General features: G+C 52.3%; 1 protein-coding gene across 2 annotated transcripts in view; it reads left to right on the top strand.

Moving 5' to 3' along the window:
- The first annotated feature begins 2,889 nt into the window (after window positions 1-2,889).
- The window catches only part of TMEM63B (transmembrane protein 63B), a 32,296-nt gene continuing 12,284 nt past the window's right edge, over window positions 2,890-22,901 (top strand). Inside the window, exons 1-7 of one of the 2 annotated variants that reach the window (XM_066595231.1) lie at window positions 2,890-3,024; window positions 15,561-15,774; window positions 16,412-16,491; window positions 18,580-18,621; window positions 19,047-19,137; window positions 22,030-22,067; window positions 22,576-22,718. In XM_066595231.1, coding sequence (XP_066451328.1) covers window positions 15,583-15,774; window positions 16,412-16,491; window positions 18,580-18,621; window positions 19,047-19,137; window positions 22,030-22,067; window positions 22,576-22,718 — 586 coding nt within the window. In that variant the 5' untranslated portion in view covers window positions 2,890-3,024; window positions 15,561-15,582. The remainder of the gene's footprint in view (window positions 3,025-15,560; window positions 15,775-16,411; window positions 16,492-18,579; window positions 18,622-19,046; window positions 19,138-22,029; window positions 22,068-22,575; window positions 22,719-22,901) is intronic. The other variant, XM_066595232.1, reaches the window with a different exon arrangement.

Here is a 22,901-nt window from a genome sequence, read left to right as displayed (position 1 = left end):
GTTCCTCAAAATGTTAAATTTGTACGTCTCCTAAATGGTTAAAAAAACAACAATGTTTTTCAAATGTGCGTCCAGAATAAAGTAAACAGATGGAAATATCTATCATGGGAAAAATGTGTACAGTATGCTTGCACATATTTGAGATATTACAGTTGAAAATGTGAAAAAATAACATTTTTTTCCAAAATTTTCCAATCTTGGCACTTTTCATAAAGATTCACAAATTATATCGGTCAATTTTTACAACCTAAATGAAGTACAATATGTGGCGAAAAAACAAGGTCAGAATCACTTGGATATGCAAAGCCTTTACGGAGTTATTCGATCTTAAAGTGACACATCAGATTTTCAAACTTTGGCCTGGTCCTTAAGGCGCAAACAGGCTTGGTCACTAAGGGGTTAAGGGAAAATCTCTTAACAAGTATTACTGGTCGTGTGAAAGTCCTAGCCCGATATGAATTATATTTTTGGAATCAGGCAGACCAGCTGAGTGAAACGCATCTAAACATGTTGCGGTATGCGCCCTGTAGCAGCTCCAAGCGGCGTATCTGCGTACCTGGTTATAATTTACGTGAGGAGATATGGCTGAAATGGGGAGTTATGGATTTTGAAAGGCCGTACGCCTTTAACCTACCCCTATCTAATTGACCCCAGAGAGGGCTGAAGTGGAGGTGTGTTCTGGGGAATCCCTTATAACTCAGGGCTCAACGAACCCCTAGGGTCCGACTTCGGCGTAAGGCTTACCCATTTATTTTAAATCCTGTCTGTTGCGTATGAATGCAAACCTTATCTCCACTGTAACATCCTTTTATGTATATTTTTATAAACTTTAGCACTATTAGTCGAATTTAGAATAAATCTGTAATTTATTAGTCAGCCTTGTCTGTTTTAAAATGAACCATTACTCCAAAGATTATGTTCAGAATTCCTAGTCTGAGTTCCAGCTTCCCTGTGATAAAAGCTGTTGGTGGCAGCGAGTGTGTGTCGGTATTGCAGAGAGCTGGAGGTGTCTGGATCGGATCAGGGGTGATTTGAGCTTTAGTTCTGCATGCGTGCAGGAGCCTGGGAAAGCTGGGTACAAATCTGCCTTCTAACAACGCCACGTTTGTAACCCTGCTAGAGTAATCGATAAGCGGTCATAGCGGCACGTGTGATCCATGACAAATCAGAGACAGAGGTGGGATCGGTCAGGGTCCCCCCCTTTTTCTCCCTGACAACGGGGGTTAAAAGTTGGCAATGGAAAGCAGTTTTTAAACAGAAAAAAAAAAAGGTATTTTGTTTTGTTGAGTGCACCAGGAAAAAACTGTATAAATTCGGAATCTTTCTAATCGTATTGACCCACAACATAAAGAAAAGCATTAACACTAAATCTCCCACCATCTCTAAAAAATTAATTTTTTTGTCATTGCACCAAAGGCTGCCACGTATTTCTGCCTATCACCAAGGGGCAGCAAAAATACCATAAACAGCAACACTGAAGTATTGCAGTATACAGTATAAGTGCTAAAGCAATCACAAGTTCAATTCCGCCAGAGGGACTGAAAAAAGGAAAAATAAGTGAAAAAAAATAATAATAAAAAATGTTTTAAAAAATTGTTTTCCTGTATTTATAATTTAAAAAAATTAAAAACAAAAAAGAACCCCAAACATATTTGGTCTCGCCGCATCCGTGAGAGTCCAATCCGTCAAAGTAACATAATATTAATCTCACACGGTAAATATCGTCAGAAAGGAAAAGAAACGCAACGCCAGGATCGCACTTTTTTGGTCGTCCTATTTCAAAGAAAAAAATTAATAAAAAGCGATCAAAGTTTTGTAGGAACACCAAAACTGAACCAACCAAAATTAAAGAACCCCCCCCCCCCCTCCCCATCACACACAGCTTTTATCGTTGGAAAGCTAAAAAAAAACTTATGGCGGCCAGAAGAAAGCAGCAGAAAATATATATTTTTATCAATTTTTTTTTATTTTTTAATTGCGCAACCCAAAAAAAAACCGCTATACGTTTGGCGCTATTGTAGTCGTACGGAGCCACAGAATAAGTGTCACTTTTGCCGCGGTGTGTACGCCATAAAAACTCCCCAAAGATGGCGCAGTTGTATTTTTTCCCATTTCACTCCACTTTCAGTACATTATATATGGTACCATCGAACCCTCGGACCGCGACGTCAATAGACAATAGTTAGGATTGTTGAAAATGGGGAGAAAAGAAAAAGTGGTCGCGTCCTCGAAGGGTTAAAATAAACAATCATCTTACTAAAAAGAACAAGAAAAATGAGCAGGGCGGTCCGACAAATCAGACACCTCGGAGACACACAGGCCTCAGCAACCGCTTCCCTCCTCTAGGGCGCCGCTGGCAGAACGCACCACTATGTTGAGCAACACTGTGTCATGTGATCTCTGACGTCAGGCGTGGTGGGCTGAGGCAGGTTACTAGGTTACCATCTGCCTTCCCCTGTGGGCATATTAACAATTTCTGTAACAGCTCAGCCGTATTCAGCAATCCCAGCAACCTGATTGGTTCTGATTCACAATTCCAGCAACCTGATTGGTTCTGATTTACAATTCCAGCAACCTGATTGGTTGTTTGGGTTGGCTGGTTCAACCTGATTGGTTGTTAGGGCTGAGCTGCTACACAAATTGTTAATATGCCCCCTGTGAGTTACACGCTGCATCTCGAGGTTATAACATGCGAGTGAGGGCGGCAGCTGGGGGACTACATTTCCCATCGCCCCCTTCTAGCTGTCAGGATTCTGCCTTAGCGGAAAATGTTTTTAAATAAAGTTATTCGTTTTTGAAGTAGAAAATAAACACAAGGCGTCAGCACGTACTGCTACCAACGTCATGACGCAGGCTGGCTCCGCCTTACGTGCCGGGCCGCAGTGTAGAGGAGGTGGGAGGGGTCTGTCGGTGACGTCACGGACTCTGCCTCCCACCTGCATTGTGTTCGTCCCCGGGCTGGGGACCTGCGGAACCGGGAACACCGGGAGCTGACAGCCAGCGGGGAGGAGCCAGCAGCTGCAGGTCAGTGTGAAGGTCACCGGCGGAGCCGATCCTGGCTCTATGCCGCTCCTAGCGGTCCGTGTGCTCTACTGCAGGGTGGGGTGACTGAGTGTCAGCTCTACAGCCCAAAGAGGAAAGTGGGAGGAGGGCAGATAGTGCGTCCAGGGGGGGGCAGTCAGGTACAGGCGCAGAGCGGCAGCTCCTGGGACCGCTGCAGGTGGTATAGAGTGCGAGCTCTTGGGACCACCAAGGTGGTGAGCGTGTCGGCTCCTGCAGGAGTCTGGCAGCGGTGCGGGGTGGCAAATGCCTCCTCCCCGGGTGTCTAGTGGCAAGTGCCTTGACCCCCCCCCCCCTTCCCCCTGGGTGTCTAGTGCCAAGTGCCCTGTGCCCCCCTCCCTCCCCCGTATGTCTAGTGGCAGGTGCCCAGATGCCCTGCTGTTGTCCCGGGTGTCTAGTGCCATGTACCCGTGTTACAGGAGTCTAGCAGCGGTGCTGGATGCCGTCCCCCTGGCGGCGGGCTCTTAGGACCACTGCGGTGCCAGGAGCGTTGGCTCTGGCACAGGCTGTACTGGGGGAGCTCCTGGCATTGGTGCTGGGTGACAAGTTCAGGGTCCTCTGGGACCACCACTGTGTGGCGAGCGTCAGCTCTTGGGTTTGGTCTATCACCTGTTGGTGAGTGTGGGCCCTGTGGGTCTGGTTGGCAGCCATGGGCATCACTTGTGACTCCCACACTCTTGGGGGCATGAGCTTCTAGTTGGGCCCACTGCTGTCAGATGAGGCCGGTCACCGACCGTCACCCCCAGACAAGACCGGGTCCCAGCCCCAAGAGCTGTACCTCAGCTATCAGGGTTAGTGTAGAGTGTCAGCTCCTGGGGTCGGGGTCTGTCGTGTGGGCGAGCCTGTCCCTCATGTTTCCGCTCGTCGGTACGTGTGATATTCTCGTTAGCGCTCCTGGTGTTTGTGTCATGTGACCGCTCTGTCCGGCGCTGAGAGGGGGCGCTGCGTATCAGTTACTGACACTTGGCGATGAACCTGCGTGTATTCTGATGTGACGGCAGAGACCCCCGGGGCTCCCGGAAAGCTGCGATTTGGGGGTCTGTGTGTCCGCACTCTGTAGGACCCCCAGGGTTGTCCTCAGTCCCCACATCCTCTCTAGAGCGTGATACCTTTATAATGACCCTCCACCACAGATCATCTATGAATAGAATACCAGAATGGCGGTCCACACTGACACCGTATGTACAGAGTCTGGGGAAAGCTGGGTGATTTCCCCCCCCCCCCCTCTGTGGGCACAGTAATGGCAGCCAACGCCTGGTACCTGTGCCAGGTTTCAGCATACCATGTGTGGGTTGTAATAGCTGTTAACCTCCCGTGTGCCAGGGACTAGTAGCTGGCGCAGACCCCGGCCCTGTTTGCCCGGCGGTTGCTCTTGGCTGAGTCACAGTGCTCAAACGTGCAAAAAATGTGGTAGATCCGGCGGTGAGCGTGGCGGGTGGAGCGGCCGGTCGTGTCGGGGGCAGAGGTCGCTCATGGCTGCCGCCGTGTGCTCCCTTCTCCATAACTTGCTGCTGCGGGGAGGATGCCAAGTGCCATTAGCAGGATGTAACGTGCCAGGCTTGTGCGGCTGCCAGGGGCTCTCAGGAAGATTGACCCGGGTGTAAGTGGCACTTAGATCTTCCCGGAATGCAGGAAACGTCTCTCCGCTAGACCTTGCCAGCGTGTGCCCGGCTGCATTACTGGGCACTGTAGAGATGAGGGGCAGGATGGCCGCCATCTACAGGGTCGCTGACTCAAAGCTCACAGGGACAGTGACCGGGCCACCAACTAGCGCCCTGCTGTCCGAGGGCCGGTGTGGAGCAGCGCTGCATGCAGGACGAATCGGGACCGGCGACCTTGTGCCCGGCGTAGAACAGCTGTGTACTCCAGTCCTCCGGGCCCCGATGGGCCCCGACGGGCCGTGTCTGCAGGATATCCAACAGTGAGAACACCTGAGGCCATAATTATATCACCTGCGCAATACTGAGAAAACACGACCTGCGGTATATACCCCGGGAGGTAACCCCCTAGAAGGAGGATATAAACATATCGCACTCGTTGGCAGTAAAGGCCCATTCAGACCCAACGACTCTCAGAATCCGCTCAGTCGTTGGGTCTAACGAGCGCCCATCGGGCAGTTAATGATTCGTTCATGGTTGTCTCTTATCAGTGCCGCACGCTGTGTTCTCTGCAGGATACCGCTCATACGATTGTTTCATCTGGTATCCCGCTCCGTGAACACAGCAGGAGGATGCAGAAGAAAAGCAGGGCCGCATTACCCGCTGCTTCTGCATAACCCCCCGGAGCGCTCAGCTGTGTACCAGCTGAGCGCTCCGAGAAGACAACAGCTGGATGCAGGAGATAGCGGTCCGCCTGTCTGCTGCACACAGTGAGTCTTTATTCACACACTTATGGGAAGTGACTGTCCGAGCGAATTTTGAGCTATCATCTTGCCGTGTAAATGGGCCTACCCCCCCCCCCCCCTCCAGAAGTCGTCGAAACTTTCTCTGCAATTGTAACATTGATTACAATATCAGAGCAAAAGGAAAATTAATTGTGGAGAACCGACCCCTAGTAGGGAGGCTCTAGTGCCGTGTTGTACCGCCTCTAGCTTGGATACACAATGTGATATGGGCAGGCATGGAGGCTCTAGTACCCTGTTGTATCGCCTCTAGCTTGGATACACGATGTGATATGGGCAGGCATGTAGGCTCTAGTACCCTGTTGTACTGCCTCTAGCTTGGATACAAGATGTGATACGGGGACATGGAGGCTTTAGTACCCTGTTGTACCGCCTCTAGCTTGGATACAAGATGTGATACAGGAAGCATGGAGGCTCTAGTACCCTGTTGACACAAACACGGCCGTCATCAGCGCCCAAACTAAACCTGGATTAATTGCTGAAGACAACCCGCTTCCCCTCCGCAGCGTCCAGTTTCGTTGTTCACGACATCACTGCAAACAGAGGCGACAGTGGGGGTCAGAGGTCGTAGATGTAATTGGGGGGCCGGGAGACCAAATGTCCTTCAGCCAAGTTCCTGGAAATGGTTCCGACAGACACCGGGGTGTAATGATGGCGCCCCCTGTCTCTGGATGGCGGACAACGAAACAGTTGGAGCTGCTGATGCTTGTCAGACGACCAGACGCTCCTCTCTACTGGTGGTCTGTAGGGGGCGCTCTGAGCCCGGCCGCCTTGTGTGCCCATGTAAATGCATGCCGAGTTCTGCAGCAAAGCGACAGTTCCTTGGAGGTGCTGGATTATAATATCCGGTGTATTACAGCCCTGTGAAGAAGGGTAATCGGTGCTGGTGTGTCCGGCCTATAGCGGCTCTGTATAAAGAGAGGATCGGGGACCGGTGTAGCATTGTCTTCGGGGGGCAGCGCCCGTGTCATTCTGCTTGTGCCAGGGCTTTGTTCCACTTCCTTCGCCCTCTCAGCCGGCATCACATGCTGACAATCCTCGTGGCAGGCGGTCACAGCAGCTGTCGGACAGCGTGAGGTGACAGCCGGTGTGTCATAACAGAAGGGACTCGGGGGACGGGGAGCGGCGATCTGGGCCATCACTTGGGTGATGGGGAAATGTTCTGCAGCTCTCTACACCATTTTCATCATCCTTGCTTGCTGTCAGGGAATGAAGGCAGCTGGAGTCTGGAAACCCATCCAGCCCTGCTGGCACAGCTGAGGATTTGTTACATTGCATCAGTGCAGGTAACAGCCTGAAGTCTACTCTGATACACTGTAACAATTGTCAGCTGTCAGCAGAACTGGCCCACAACAATGTTTCAACCCCCGGATATTCCCATTCACTGGCGGCAAACAGAGTTCTTGAGAGCGGTGAGGAATAAAGTGCGCAGATTACTAGAGCGTTACAGAAGTCTTCATTCTACGGCGATGAAGCTGTGTGATTGGATAACCGCATCGTTTTGTTTACCGCCACCGTGCGGCTGCCCCTGCGTGACGCTGCGCCGTGAACTTCTCTGGTTCCAAAGCGTGAAGACTGTCCTCAAAATGTGTTATTCTCTGTGGAAGGAGATTTGGGCCCTGTGGCCCCGGAGGGGATGCAGCCCTGCTCTATGGTGCCACGGATTATACCGGCGGCATCAGATCTGCCATCGTTTACAACCATTATAGACGTCGGCGCTGGGAGAGGCGCTTGGATTGTATTCTTCCTGATGCTTTGTGACATGAAGGTTTTTTCTCTATCAGGTCAGTTAGTTGTCGTTCTGCGGCGCCCCCCTGTGGTGAGGGTAGAACTTCTGTCATTCTGGGTGTTTTTCTGCACGCACGAAGCTTAGTGGCGTTCCGTATAACCCTGCGGGGGGTGAGATCATGCCAAACGGCGGGTCTGAGGGGTGGATGAAAATGAAATCTAAAACACAAATGGCAGAATATCCCCCCCCCCCCCCCCAAATCCTCTAAAAAAAAAAAACTGAAAAAATTTGTTCTGCAAATTTGTCAACGAAAAAATGAAGTATTTCTGGCTCTTGGAATGAGACGATGAAAAAAGGTACAAAACGGGCGTCTCTAAGGGGGCTTTATGCTTTGTGCGTGTATACCCCCCCCCCCCCTCCCCCCCCATACTTGGATGTGCCAGGAGTTCCAGATTTATTAATAGCTAAAAAATGCCATTTCTTCATTGTTTTGCGCACTTGCACCCCCCCTCTTCCTACACCGGGGGTCTCACTCAGGAACAATTAGCTGCAGGAACCTAAAACTTTGGGCAATTTCTTTTGCCTCCACGGACGGGTAATAAAGAAATCTGTTACAAACTCTGGGGGACTTTTTCGTATTTTTATTACACTTGACGTGGAATGACTTTTTTATTAAAAAAAATATATACGTTTTCCTCCAGTTTCACGCGGCCAAGAAACTCGCTGGAGATTTGTGTATTGGGAGACGCACCAGTGAGGTACGAATATGAACCCTATTCTTCTGAATGGAGTCCTAAACACTCGCCGCACCAGAGAAGTGATGGGGGTGACCTTGTGATGCCGCGCTCGCCCGTGTGTAGGGAGCCTCGCCGGGGGTTTTGTGGGGGAAAATGTGGGATTATTGTAACTTAACTCTTTTTTTTTTTTTTTTGACACTGTTCGATTGCTAGGATACTACACTGCATTACTGATGTAGTGCGTTGTACTATGTCTGTGACCTCAGCCTATTAGACTGCTGGAGGCAGGTACATGGACATCCACGTCAGGTGACATCACTTGTTTCTTTCTGCCCGCACATTTGAGATCCACGTATGGAAGAAAATCCGTGCCATATAGACGGCGGCACAGCTCCTCATTGAAAGTAATGGGATGCAGATTTGCCGCAGGTCTGACTCGGATGCTGCATCAAACTCGCTGTAAGGCCGCCCTCACTCAGGCGTCTGCAGAAACCCAGTGTTTTTCAACACTGCATTTACTGCGGTTTCAGCAGCGTTTCTTACATTTTTGACAACATTTTTTTTTTTGGGGGGGGGGGGGGGGGGTGGTCGGGAATCAATACTCACCTAGCCTGCTCTGCCCGGGTCCCCGCTGCTGTTCTCCAGAGCTCACGGCATTTCGCATTGCTGTCAGAAGCTCTTTTTCTAGTGACTGGGTTTGAAGACCCCGCCTCCAGCAAGATATTGCTGTGATTGGCTGAGCCTGCTGTATTTCAGAAGGCTCAGCCAATCAGAACCAGTGCTGGATGCACCAATGACAGCCATTCATTGAATGCATCCAGTGCTGGCTCTGATTAGCTGACACTCAACAGGCTCAGCCAATCAGAGCAATCTCTCACTAGAGGCGGGGATTTCAATCCCTGTTACTAGCAATAGATGCTTGGTTGGCTTGACCAGTGGCCAACAGCCTGCCCGGAGCACCGGAGAACAACAGCGGGGACCCCGACGGCCCAAGCTAGGTGAGGATTGCTTTTTTTGGTAGTGCAGCTAGTGCTTGCATTTACCGCTGCCATAGTACCAAGTTGTGCCACATTTTTAGCTGTGCTGAAACCACTGCCCATTCATTTCAATGGGTAACTCAGGGCAGAAAACGGGCAAAGATAGAAGATGCATCGCTGTCAGCGCAACATTTTGACGCTTGTGTGAGCAGCCCCATTGAAATGAATGGGAGCGTTGTACAGCGCTAAACGCTGTACAAAGACGCCTGTGCGAGGGAGGCCTTAGTATTCCGCCACGTGAACCGGGCCCAAGACGTCACCGAGTGACCCCAAGTAACATCATCCTCCTCACAAGACGCTTGGTTCGTGCTTCCTGTCTGCTGGGATTGTGCAGAGTCAGCGCTGTCTGCTTATTACATAAGTGTACACTAGCGTGATACAGAAGTATCCACCCCTCACTCTGTATCTGCAACAACCATGCCTATATTAGTAGCGGGACAGCCAAGCGTTAGTGGAGGTCGTCCATACGAGGGGATGTTCGTTAAAAAAAATTGCATCACCATCAACGCGGATTCTGACCACGAATCGCCTGCAGCTTCCACCCCTCCACACCCACCTTGGAATACATCGTGCCCCGCAGCTTCTACTGAGCACCGCTGGGCAGGCAATTTGGAAGAGGCATCACCTGACCACCAGTTTAGCGCTCACTAGAGGCTGCCGGGTACAGAGACTCGGGGTGCCTCACATCCGCGTTGGGGCTCTGCTTTCCTATCCTGTTCAGGAAGCCAGAAAGGGGAATCCCTGCGGCCGACCGGTTCTGTCCCTGGGCAAGACCCCGTTGACTATAACGGGATCCGCCCAGCTTTTGGATGGAGGCAGCACTTTTTCTTTCTGTAGTCTGGGGCTGCCCCCCCCCCCCCCCTCACTATGTGTGTTTACAGTCTCTATACCCAGTATTCACCCCCTCACTGTGTATACCCCGTACTGTACAGAGGTTTTGGGCCTCATGTCCACCACTGAATCCGGCCGCACACGTGGACAGGAAAAGACATGTTCTTACCTCCCTGGATCCAGCGCGGGTCTCCAGGCGGAACTTTTTTCTTCAGCACGGTGTCTGAACGGGCCGGGCACATGGGCACTGCAATTTTCTTTTATTATTTTCTTTAAATTATTTTTTAATCTCCTGCTTTCCCACTGATCCATGGCTGTGCGGCGGATCGGGCAGGCGTGGGTGTGCGGCGGATCGGGCAGGCGTGGGTGTGCGGCGGATCGGGCAGGCGTGGGTGTGCCGCGGATCGGGCAGGCGTGGCTGTGCGGCGGATCGGACATTGGAATGGAAGCCGTCCTGTGGGATCCACAGAAAAATGAAGCATACTGCAATTTCTTCCCGCCCGTGCGCTCCTTACACCGGGAAAAAAAACCCCATCCGCATGCTTAAAATTGTTTTGCGGATGCTTATGCATCCCTATGGGCGCCTTGATTTGCAGATCTCCTGCGCTGGGTTCCACAAATCAAATCCGCCCGTGGACATTGGGCCTAAAGGCACGTTTACACTCAGATGATCGCTCAAAAGATGGCTTTGGAGCGATCGTTTTGCATAAACTACTACTTGGTACTAATGCCTATTAGTACCAATTAGTAGCGTATGAGCCGCAGGAGCTGTATTCAGAGAACAGCAGGTGGTCTGTTCTCAGAACACATTCCCTTTGTTCTGCCACAGGGCTGACAATGTTATCAGCGCTCCCCGGGCAGAGCACAGCGTGCAGTCCGTCTTATCAGCTCTTCTGCCAAAGGATGGTTTTCATGCCAAACTGATATTCATTGTTTGGCAGAAAAGTGAAAGATGGGCACATTTATACGCAACGGTGTTGCTTTTGAGCGATGATCGTTGTGTGTAAATGGCCATTAGGTAGGTGAGGAAGAAATGCTGTAAAGTAAGAACGCTTTCAGACATAGAAGGGTTAATAGTTTATTTTTGTCAATTAACAAAATGCGAAGTGACTGAAGAGAAAGGTAATCCCATCAGTATATGGTGCGACGCTCCTTCACACCAGCATCAGTTCTTCTAGGTGCACTTTTACACGCAGTCAGGGATTTTGTAGGATTATAGTCAGGTGTATGACTAACCAATTATACCAGACAGGTGATGATAACCAACATTTAGGTAGGTTGAAATACAGTCATTAACTGCAACAGAAACAGCTGCGTAGGAGGCTTAGAATTTGGTAACGACCGGTCAAACTCTACTACGAAGGTGAGGTTGTGGAAGACAGTTTTATGTCACAGGTCATACATTATGGCTAGACTGAGCAACGCAACAAGACACAAAGTAATTAACTGCATCAGCAAGGTCTCTCCCAGGCAAGATTTCACAACAGGCTGGGGTTTAAACATGTGCTGCTCAAGCTCTGTTGAGGAAGTACAAAGAAACAGGCAACGTTGAGGGTCGAAGACGCAGCGGTCGGCCAAGGAAACTCGCTGCAACAGATGAAGACATATCATGCTTACTACCCTTCCGAATCGGTGCCCAGCAGTGCCATCAGTTTAGAACTGGCAGCAACCAGTGGGACCCAGGTGCGCCCATCTACCGTTTGGAGAAGTCTGTCCAGAAGTGGTCTTTGTGGGGAAAAACTAGGATAAGCGACTCAACTATGGATGAAAATATAGGAATTGGGGTACAGAAAAAGGACGGCAGATGGACAGATGAGCCAGAATGTGAAATATTTGGCTGTAATAGAAGGCAGTTGGTTCTCTGTACTACAGTGAGTGTTTGCAGGCTGCAGGGAAGCATGGTGGAGACCGGTACATAATGAGTGTCTGCAGGCAACAGTGAAGCATGGTGGAGAGCGGTACATAATGAGTGTCTGCAGGCAACAGTGAAGCATGGTGGAGGGCGGTACATAATGAGTGTCTGTAGGCAGCAGGGAAGCATGGTGGAGAGCGGTACAATAATGAGTGTCTGCAGGCAGCAGTGAAGCATGGTGGAGAGCGGTACAATAATGAGTGTCTGCAGGGAAGCATGGTGAAGAGCGGTACAATAATGAGTGTCTGCAGGCAGCAGTGAAGCATGGTGGAGAGGGGTACAATAATGAGTGTCTGCAGGCAGCAGTGAAGCATGGTGGAGGGGGGTACAATAATGAGTGTCTGCAGGCAGCAGTGAAGCATGGTGGAGACCGGTACATAATGAGTGTCTGTAGGCAACAGTGAAGCATGGTGGAGAGCGGTACAATAATGAGTGTCTGTAGGCAACAGTGAAGCATGGTGGAGAGCGGTACAATAATGAGTGTCTGCAGGCTGCAGTGAAGCATGGTGGAGAGGGGTACAATAATGAGTGTCTGCAGGCTGCAGTGAAGCATGGTGGAGAGGGGTACAATAATGAGTGTCTGCAGGCTGCAGTGAAGCATGGTGGAGAGGGGTACAATAATGAGTGTCTGCAGGCAACAGTGAAGCATGGTGGAGAGCGGTACATAATGAGTGTCTGCAGGCAACAGTGAAGCATGGTGGAGAGCGGTACATAATGAGTGTCTGCAGGCAACAGTGAAGCATGGTGGAGAGCGGTACATAATGAGTGTCTGCAGGCAACAGTGAAGCATGGTGGAGAGCGGTACATAATGAGTGTCTACAGGCAACAGTGAAGCATGGTGGAGAGCGGTACATAATGAGTGTCTGCAGGCAACAGTGAAGCATGGTGGAGAGCGGTACATAATGAGTGTCTGCAGGCAACAGTGAAGCATGGTGGAGAGCGGTACATAATGAGTGTCTGCAGGCAACAGTGAAGCATGGTGGAGAGCGGTACATAATGAGTGTCTGCAGGCAACAGTGAAGCTTGGTGGAGTTGAGGATTTGGTCAGATTTAATGGTGTCCTCAATGCTGAGAAATATAGGCAGATACTTATCCATCATGTAATGCCATCACTGCCTACTTGGTTTAGGAGGGGGATCTTGTCCCCCCCCCCCCCCCCCCCCCCCCCTCTCCCCTCCTTTGCCCCCGTGAAATAAGTTATTACTCTCCTATTTTTGTGGTAGGTTACCTGGAGCGCTGGGGTTTTTAATATACCTTGTTCCTATATGTAATACCATCAGGGAGGCAACAACCCCAAACATCCAGCCAATGTCATTAACAACTATCTTCAGAGTAAAGAAGAACAGGGAGTCCTGGAAGTGATGATACGACCCCGCAGAGCCCTGATCTCCTCATCATCCAGTGTCTGGGATTACATGAAGAGACAGAAGGATTGGAGCGAGCCGGCATTCACAGAAGATCTGTGCTTAGCCCTCCAACATGTCTGGAACAACCTCCCTGCAAAGTTCCTTCAAAAACTGTGTGCAAGTATACCGAGAAGAACTGATGCTGGTGTAAAGACAAAATACCGAATATTGATGGGATTACATTTTTCTTTTCAGTCACTTTACATTTTGTTAATTGACAAAAATAAACGATTAACCCTTCTATGTCTGAAGGCGTTCTTACTTTTGAAGAGTACCGTGCCTATAATAAGTACTCACCCCCCCATCTACAGAGTCTATTGTTGGTAGCGGGACAGCAAACTATTCGTAATGTCAGCGCTCTCCACGTACAGAAAGCCTAAATAACCAATAAAGAGAGAAACTGCAAAATGCATAAAAATGGAAATATAGAAACCTCGCATTATTGTACATACAGAAGGATAGTGAAGAGCGGACCGTTATACGATACACCCGGGGCTCCTGCATGATCAGTAATAAGGGGCCAATATTATACTGAACCTGCATGTGGCCGGGCGCACACAGCCCTATGGTCACAGTGTATTCCGCTCGTGGCATAGGCTGGACCAATCGGCCGTAGGATGCCATGCTGCCAATCACACTAATTGTGAGACATACGTGCGCAAGAAAAGTCGCAGGATGCACGCCAAGATGGTGCATGGGGATTGGCGGCACGTACACAATGTCACTGCGTGTGATGGCAGTGAAGTCTGGGCGTGCAGCTCCCTCACTGTGTAAGTATTCACCCCCCCCCTCACTGTGTGTGTAAGTATTCACCCCCCTCACTATGTGTGTAAGTATTCACACACCCCCCTCACTATGTGTGTAAGTATTCACACCCCCCCCTCACTATGTGTGTAAGTATTCACCACCCCCCCTCACTGTGTGTGTAAGTATTCACCCCCCCCCCCTCACTATGTGTGTAAGTATTCACCCCCCCCCCTCACTGTGTGTGTAAGTATTCACCCCCCCCCCTCACTATGTGTGTAAGTATTCACCCCCCCCCCTCACTGTGTGTGTAAGTATTCACCCCCCCCCTCACTATGTGTGTAAGTATTCACCCCCCCCCATCACTGTGTGTGTAAGTATTCACCCCCCCCTCACTGTGTGTGTAAGTATTCACCCCCCTCACTATGTGCGCCTACCATGCCCCCCCCCTTATGATGTTTATAAACACTCGTCATAAGCGGCGCCGGGTCGTGTGAGGTGGTGATTATCTCCTGCTGCCTCAGCACTTCTTCCGCCTCATCCTCCTAAGTCTTCTCCAGCAGCAGAGAAAATCCCTACAAGGTGACACGTCAGTAGCGTGATGGGTCCAGGCCATACAACACAAAGAGGTCTGGCCCAGGGGGCGTCTGCTCTGACAGCTCCGCCTCCTTGCCATGGGGGGGGGGGGACAGACCTCACTGATGGCTCCGCCTCCTGGCTGGCAGGTCTCTTCTACGGTTCTGCCTTTTGGCCAGGAGGGCCGGCCTCACTTACAGCTCCACCACCTAGTCAGGTTTGTGGGAGGGGCCACTTTGACAGCTTCACCTCCTAGCTGGAGTGAAAGGGGGGTTCTCATTCTGATGGCTCTGCCCCCTGGCCAGGGCTGAAAGGGCCTGCTCTGATGGCACTACTTTCTGCCTGGGGATACCAGCGCCTGTGAATGTGTCACGGAGCCCCCCGGCCACACTGCCATAACCATCACCTGGTAGAAGGGGGAAGGTGACTCAGACACCCACGATGATCATGTTAACCGCACTGCCAAGATGGGGACGCAAATAGCTTAACCCTTTGCAATCCATTTTTGGATTCGGGGTTTTCTCTTTCTGCCATTGTACAACAGCGCCATCTGCTGGCTAGAGGCAGTACTGCAGTATGGGGCATGCTAGAGAGGCCCCTGACAACAGAGCGGCCAGTAATCTACAGTAAGAATACCCTGCCGGACGTATTCCGACATCGGAGCTATACAGCCTTCAATCGGAATGTCTTAAGACGTCAGAGACTGGATTGGAAAGGGTTAACCTCTTCTCACCCCCCCCCCCTCCTCCTTCCCCACTCCTTCCCCACCAATCTCCATATATCGTAACGAGGTCACATGACCATCACTCCTACCCATATGTCTTTCAGATTGCACATGGGGTACAACTTTATGGTAGTTGTGGGGGGGTCCAGTTTGGGGGGCAGTGATGGGGTTTTGCAGTGTGGCAACTGTTTGAGGTCTGTAGTCAGTGATGATGATGAGACCTGATGTGAGGGGCACTGCAGGGTCTATATTTGGTGATATGGGGTAGTTTGGGGTCTATTATCAGTGACGAGGCGGGCACTACTTGGTCTGTAGTCAGTGACTGAGGGTATATATTAAGTGGGGGGCAGTCTGGGCTCCCCGTCTTTTAGTAGAGGCTGATGATCTCTTGTGTTCCTTGCAGGCTGGAGAATGCTAAAGCAGCCATGACCCCCTTCTTCCTGGGCACCCTGGCCTCTATGGGCACCACCGCCACCAGCTCCTGCAGTGAAGCATCCTGTAACAATGTCACCACCAAGGACTACTGCTACAGCGCCCGCATCCGCAGCACCGTACTACAGGGCCTGCCGTTCGGGGGAGTGCCCACCGTGCTGGCTCTGGACTTCATGTGCTTTCTGGTACGTACAGCCAGGTCAGGGAAGTGGGGTGCGGTGAGGGCAGGGAACCAAGACCCCGGAACTAAGAAGAGGGCATGAAGGTATCGGTGTCCAAGATTCACTATTAGGAGTCCCAAAGTCGTTACACCTGAACGTCTGCAGCCTCTCATATACTTCGTAAGGCGTTTTCTCACCATTTCAAGACCTCTGTTTGCTCTCAATGAATGAGAACCACAGACTGAAACACCATCCGCAACTAGTATTTCCCACAGCTGAGGGTTTGATACAATGTATCCAGTCTAGACAATCCTCTGTGATATAACAGCCTGGACGTCAGGCTGATACATGGTACCTGCGCTGATACATTGTAACAGACTATTAGCACTGACAGGGATTTCCTCTGCTGCTGTTTGCCTGACAGGATTGTCTGGATACAACTGTCACGAATTCTCAGTTGTGAGAAGTATCGGGACAGGACCGGTTTTCAGGTTTTTAATGTATGAAATGCTGGTTCCTAGTCACTGACAGGTAGCAGAGATCTTGGAGGGGCATTGAAGCTGTTACACAGTGGTTAGGCTTTATTTACGGGATATTGAAGGGGCCCCCAAGAAGTCATCCCCCTAAAATCCGGAGTTCACCCCATCTTTGTGTCCTCCAGGCTCTGCTGTTCGTCTTCTCCATCCTGAGGAAGGTGGCCTGGGACTACGGGCGGCTGGCGCTCGTCACCGATGCTGACAGGTGGGTCTGTTGCTTCATTATTACAGTGTTGGGCCTCATTCACACGAGCGGGTTTATTCAGCGTATTACGCACACAGTTTTGCGGTGTAATACGCAGTGAATAGAACCCGTTGATTCCAGTGCGTTTGTTCACATGAGCAGATTTGTTCAAGCGATGTTCGATCGAGTGCAAAAAATACGCCGCGTGCCCTAATATGGTGCACATTATGCATCACAGGGGGCTATTGGGGAGAACAGCCTGCGCGAATATGTAGGAAACCTGTTGGTCGCAGTATGGGGGGGCGGGCCCGCGTTGGTCGCAGTATGGGGGGGCGAGCCCGCGTTGGTCGCAGTATGGGGGCGGGCCTGCGTTGGTCGCAGGTATGGGGGGGGCGGGCCCGCGTTGGTCGCAGTATGGGGGGTGCGGGCCCGCGTTGGTCGCAGTATGGGGGGTGCGGGCCCGCGTTGGTCGCAGTATGGGGGGGGGCGGGCCCGCGTTGGTCGCAGTATGGGGGGGGGGGCGGGGCCCCGCGTTGGTCGCAGTATGGGGGGGGGCGGGCCCGCGTTGGTCGCAGTATGGGGGGGGGCGGGCCCGCGTTGGTCGCAGTATGGGGGGGGGGCGGGCCCGCGTTGGTCGCAGTATGGGGGGGGCGGGCCCGCGTTGGTCGCAAGTATGGGGGGGGGGGCGGGGCCGCGTTGGTCGCAGTATGGGGGGGGGGCGGGGCCGCGTTGGTCGCAGTATGGGGGGGGGGGGGGGCGGGGCCGCGTTGGTCGCAGTATGGGGGGGGGCGGGCCCGCGTTGGTCGCAGTATGGGGGGGGCGGGCCCGCGTTGGTCGCAGTATGGGGGGGGGGGCGGCCCGCGTTGGTCGCAGTATGGGGGGGGGCGGCCCGCGTTGGTCGCAGTATGGGGGGGGCGGGCCCGCGGTTGGTCGCAGTATGGGGGGGGGCGGGCCCGCGTTGGTCGCAGTATGGGGGGGGGCGGGCCCGCGTTGGTCGCAGTATGGGGGGGCGGGCCCGCGTTGGTCGCAGTATGGGGGGGGCGGGCCCGCGTTGGTCGCAGTATGGGGGGGGGGGGGCGCGTTGGTCGCAGTATGGGAGGGGCGGGCCCGCGTTGGTCGCAGTATGGGGGGGGGCGGGCCCGCGTTGGTCGCAGTGGGGGGGGGCGCGTTGGTCGCAGTGGGGGGGGGGCGGGCCCGCGTTGGTCGCAGTGGGGGGGGGGCCCGCGTTGGTCGCAGTGGGGGGGGGGCCCGCGTTGGTCACAGTGGGGGGGGCGGGCCCGCGTTGGTCGCAGTGGGGGGGGGGCCCGCGTTGGTCGCAGTGGGGGGGGGGCCGCGTTGGTCGCAGTGGGGGGGGGGCCGCGTTGGTCGCAGTGGGGGGGGGGGGGCCGCGTTGGTCGCAGTGGGGGGGGGGGGCCGCGTTGGTCGCAGTGGGGGGGGGGGCCGCGTTGGTCGCAGTGGGGGGGGGGCCGCGTTGGTCGCAGTATGGGGGGGAGCGGGCCCGCGTTGGTCGCAGTAGGCGCAAGGAGTGCTCTGTGAACTACTATGTCTGTGAACTACTATGAAGCTTCTGTGTTGTTGCTGCACATCCATAATCCTCTCTTTCCTCGTACGTTCTTACTTCACAGGTCGATGAAAATGTCCCCGTCTTGTATGTGAATATTATTTGTATCCTGTCCGATGGAGATCAGCGGCTCCACCTAACACTGCTTATCTCTTCCTACAGAAACCGTTACAGATAAAGCTGCGCAGGAACTTTCTCTCCAGCAGCTGACATGTACATATGCAGCGTAATGTGCCCCAGCTGCTGCGGGGCCTCGTGGCGTGCCTCGGCTACTGCAGGGCCCGTGGCGTGCCTCAGCTGCTGCGGGACCTCATTTTAAAAAGGGTGAATGAGTTCAAAATCATTCTGTAGTTGAGAGGAATCTCCCTCATTCAAAACGTTCTGCAGCAGCTGAGGCCAGTGCTATAGGGGATTACACCCTCATTTATGTTCACGTGACACCTCGGTGACTTGTCTTATAATGTCCACTAGGGGGCGCATTCCTACCTACACAGTGGTGTTGGAGCCCCCTGTAATCAGTGTCTGGTGTTTTTCTCCCTCCCCTCCAGGCAGCGGCGCCGGCGGAGGGTCCAGGAGGAGGAGCGGGAATAGTATGTCCTCCGTGTGTTGTGTGTGCTCTCTAATAACAGGGTGAAATCACTGCGGCTGCTCTTCTCCTCCCTAACAGTCTCATTGCATGCAGCTCTCTCTCTTCCTCACTCTGGAGGTGTCTCTCGAAGCACTCGGCCCATTTTCTCAACTCTGCAGACCAGTCCGCAGCCTGTGGCTCTCCCCAGTAGATGCTGGGGGTTGTAGTTCCACAACCACGGAGGGGAGAGTCACAGGGCGATCAGTCTCACAGACCTCGGGTGGTCTCGGGTTTGGTTGGGCCGAGTGCTTCCTCCTCCTGCATGAGACAGGTATCTCCTCCTCTTCTGAGTGATGATTAACCCTTTCTGCAGCTGACGTCTCTTCTGACCTCTGGCGAATGAGCCATCCCTTCCTGAGTATAAAGTGGTCTTCTCTCCCCCCGTAGTGTGGCCTCGGCGATGCATTCCGACAGCCATGACCGCTACGAGCGCCTGACCTCCGTTTCCAGCTCCGTGGACTTCGACCAAAGAGATAATGTGAGTACGGGGACCTGGGCATGGGCACTCAGTCCCACTGATGGGCAGGGCGTGGATACTTCTGCGATGGGGCAGCGTTACGCAGGACAGCTGAAAAGTCGCTCAGTAGAGGGCATGTGAGTGGCGGTTGTTCCGTGTAAACACGCCCAGAGGCGTAACTTGAAGCTCCCAGGCCCCGATGCACAACTTGTAACGGGGCCCCCAGCTATAATTAGAGATGAGCGAGTAGTGCCTTATGCGAGTACTTGCCCGCTTTTCTCTAAAGATTCGGCTGCCGGCGGGGGAGAGCGGTGAGTTGCAGGGGAAGAGAGTGAGATTTCCCCTCCATTGCTCCCCGCCCCGCGCCGGCACCCGAATCTTTAGAGATGAGCAAGCAGGTACTCGAATAAGGCACTACTCGCTCATCTCTAACTATAATGCTTTACTCATAGTACTGGGCTCCCTATATGAAGAAGAGAGACCTTATGGGCCCCCTAAGGCTCCGGGGCCCGGGTGCAACCGCATCCCCTGCACACTCTATAGTTACGCCCCTGAACACTCCCACCAACCGGCGGGAATTCGTTCACTAGTTGCTAGTCACTTTGGTTCGGCCTACCTAAAAATAGTCGCTGGTTGATTGATTATGGCCCCGGGGTAAACAGGTAATAGCCGTGTTTCAACTATTAGCAAACATCTTTGCAGGGAGGTGCGCACCTGCCGCTGAATGCTGATTGCCCCCTTCTTTCTTTTTTTTTCTTTTTAACTACAACATGCGATGCAGTATGACGTAATACTATAGTATTATGTCATACTGCTTTTTGACAGGCAGTCTATCAAGGCACCCCACGAGGATGGCTTGATAGGCAGTCTGCTAAGGCAGCTCTGGGGCCTTTCAGAAGGCCCCTGGCTGCCATGACACCTGCACGGCTCCCCCGATCTCACCGCTGGGGGGGGGGGTCCGCGTGCAGGCCCCTTCGATCATTGTTCAGGGAAGTTAAATGCCGCTGTCAGAATTGAAGACCTAGGAGCAGTAATCATTTGGATGGCTGTTGGGTGCCTGAGGCCGGTGTCACTCGGGTGTCAGCGTGGTTTACATGCGCATTTGTGCGCTGGGGAATTTTTTGCGTGACTGAAATGCTCGTGCGAAATACGCTTACGTGAACGAGCCCATTGAAATCAGTGGATTCTATTCACTGCCTATTGTGAGTGCAAAAAGTACAGTAAACCACGCCGATGCGTGCAAATACTCAACACCGCTGCGCGACACCGGCTTGCGCTTTTTTTTACACCTACGAACCACCTTGCGATTCTCATCTGTCCGAGCGAACAAGCTTGTGATGTCATCAAATCATCAATGGGAATCGTAAACTTTAGCGTTTCCCTACGTGACGGCGACTTTTTTTTGTTAGCTGATTTTAACTAGCAGCGCACAAATCTCGCGTGTTGTTGGCTCGCTTTTAAACGGAACGATTATTGTCCGCTTGAACGACTTTTGGAATGATGATCGTTCCATCTAAGCGCACCTCTAGTCCGCCGTCCGGCCTGCTTACCTGACAGTCTAGACTCGATGCAACTGTAACAAACCCTTAGCTGTGAGAATCACGATTACAGCCCATGGTGTATACAAGAATGTTCCCTTTCACTGACAGCAAGCAGACTCTGAGGGCCTCGTCTATCAGGGCGGTCTATAAGAGAAGCTGAGGTAAAATGGAAGCTGCATTGTGATTGGTTGCTAGGGGCAACGTACAGTTTCTCTTGAAAAATGAGGCCCAAATCGTGAAAATGATGAAGAATGGAAAAATACGGTCTGGGAGAAATCCTGCCTGTTGCCCCTAGCAACTAATCGGATTTTAGCTTTCATTTTACCACAGCAGTTTCAGAAATGGAAGCTGCTTTGTGATTGGTTGCTAGGGGCAACAAACACATTTCAGAAGTTTCCCCATAAATCATGGTGGTCAGTTGCAGAACGTCTCTTTGAGGTTTATTTACAGGAGACGGCGTGAATATCTCTCCCAACTCGGGTGACCCCTGGAGGGTAACGCCCGCAGACCCCCAGCAGTGAAGACTTATGACTTCCCTAGACGCCATGTTGTTGGAGCCCTGCAGACCCTGAGGACCGGCAGCCCTCCTGTATTGTTCAGAGCCTTTCTGTATTGGGGTCCGTGGTCAGATACGGCGTTATCTTGCATAGTGGGGTCTCGGTATATAGACCATATATACACTGAATGGCCTTTATATTAGAGACCCCCATCGAGTAGCGTTGGACTCATTTGGACTTCAGAACTGCAGCAATTTATTATGGTGTGGATCCCACAAGGTGATGACATCGTTCCGTGGGAATATCGGCCCCTGCGGACAGGAAGCTTCTTGAAGTAGCCGCAGATTAGATGGCAGTGCTGACATGTTCTGACCAGCTGACAGCAGGGGGTCATCGATTCATGCTGCTTGCGCCAAATTCTGACCTCCCATCAGCAACAGAAACCTGCATCCATCTGACCAGGAGATGTTTTTCCGCTGCTCACTGACACAAGTTTTGCACTCTTTTGTCCGCTGGAGTCCCGCCTTTCTATTTCTCTTGGGCTCCTTCACACTGGCGATCGCGATTTTTGCCATGAGAAAATCTTTTTTTCCCGCAATTTTTGAGCATCGGCTCCGCTTTTTCTCGCTTAAACATTACCGCCGATCGCGAGTTTACCGCAATTTCAATAGGACTTTCTAATTTTAAAAAACGGATCGTACAAAAATCGCAAGTTTGTGCTTTGCTATACGATAAAAAGAAGGCTTCATGGGGGAACGTGGGAGCTAAAAATCGCAGAAAGTCCGGCTAGTCCCGCGCCGATGACCGGCCTCTCGGTATATAGACCATATATATAATGTCCCGGGCGGTAACGTGATGTCTTGTAATCTCTGCAGGGATTCTGTTCCTGGCTGACGGCAATCTTCAGGATCAAGTGAGTTCTCCACTGTAATACCCTAATAATCTTCAGATTACACACCTGCTACCGGGGGAGGGGCGCCAAACTGAAAGGACGCCGGGGGGGCTGCAGGAAATCTGAGCGCCAACCACGAGACGAGCACTACAACCCCTTAAAGGGGTATTGTGAAACCTTTATTGATGATGACCTACCCTCAGGATAAGTTATCAGTAGCTGATCGACGGGGGTCCGCTGCCCGGGATCCCCACAGATCAGCTGATCGTCCAGCCCAATGTCAGAGTAGTGGGCCGGACATCATCGGTGGTCAAGGCCGAAAGTGTAACAGCTTCACTCCCACTGACAGCGGGCCGGACGATGAGCTGATCGCTGGGGATGCCTCCACCGATCCACTATTGACGGGTCATGAATAATTAAAGTCCTGGAATACCACTTTAAAGGGTCTTTTCCTGGCTACAGGATATGATAACTGTGACAGGTGGGGGTCTCACCTCTGGGGGTCTATTCATTTGGATGTCTCATGTAGGGACGATGAGATCCGGGAAAAGTGCGGCGCAGACGCTGTCCACTACCTGTCCTTCCAGCGGCACATCATCGGTCTGTTGGTGGTGGTCGGAGTCCTATCTGTTGGCATCGTTCTTCCGGTCAACTTCTCAGGAGACCTTCTGGGTGAGGAATTGTATAAAACGAAATATGAGGCTGTTTTCTGAGTTGTTGGCGTATGTGCATGACAAGTGAGGTATAAGAGACTTCTATGACCTTCACCGGAGGGATATTGGGGGTACAGGGCAGTACCACTCCTGGCAGAGGGATAGTGGGGGTACAGGGCAGTACCACTCCTGGCAGAGGGAT

Source organism: Eleutherodactylus coqui, chromosome 3 (assembly GCF_035609145.1).
Source record: "Eleutherodactylus coqui strain aEleCoq1 chromosome 3, aEleCoq1.hap1, whole genome shotgun sequence".
Taxonomy (NCBI): Eukaryota; Metazoa; Chordata; class Amphibia; order Anura; family Eleutherodactylidae; genus Eleutherodactylus; species Eleutherodactylus coqui.
This window is presented reverse-complemented; position numbering and strand designations above follow the sequence as displayed.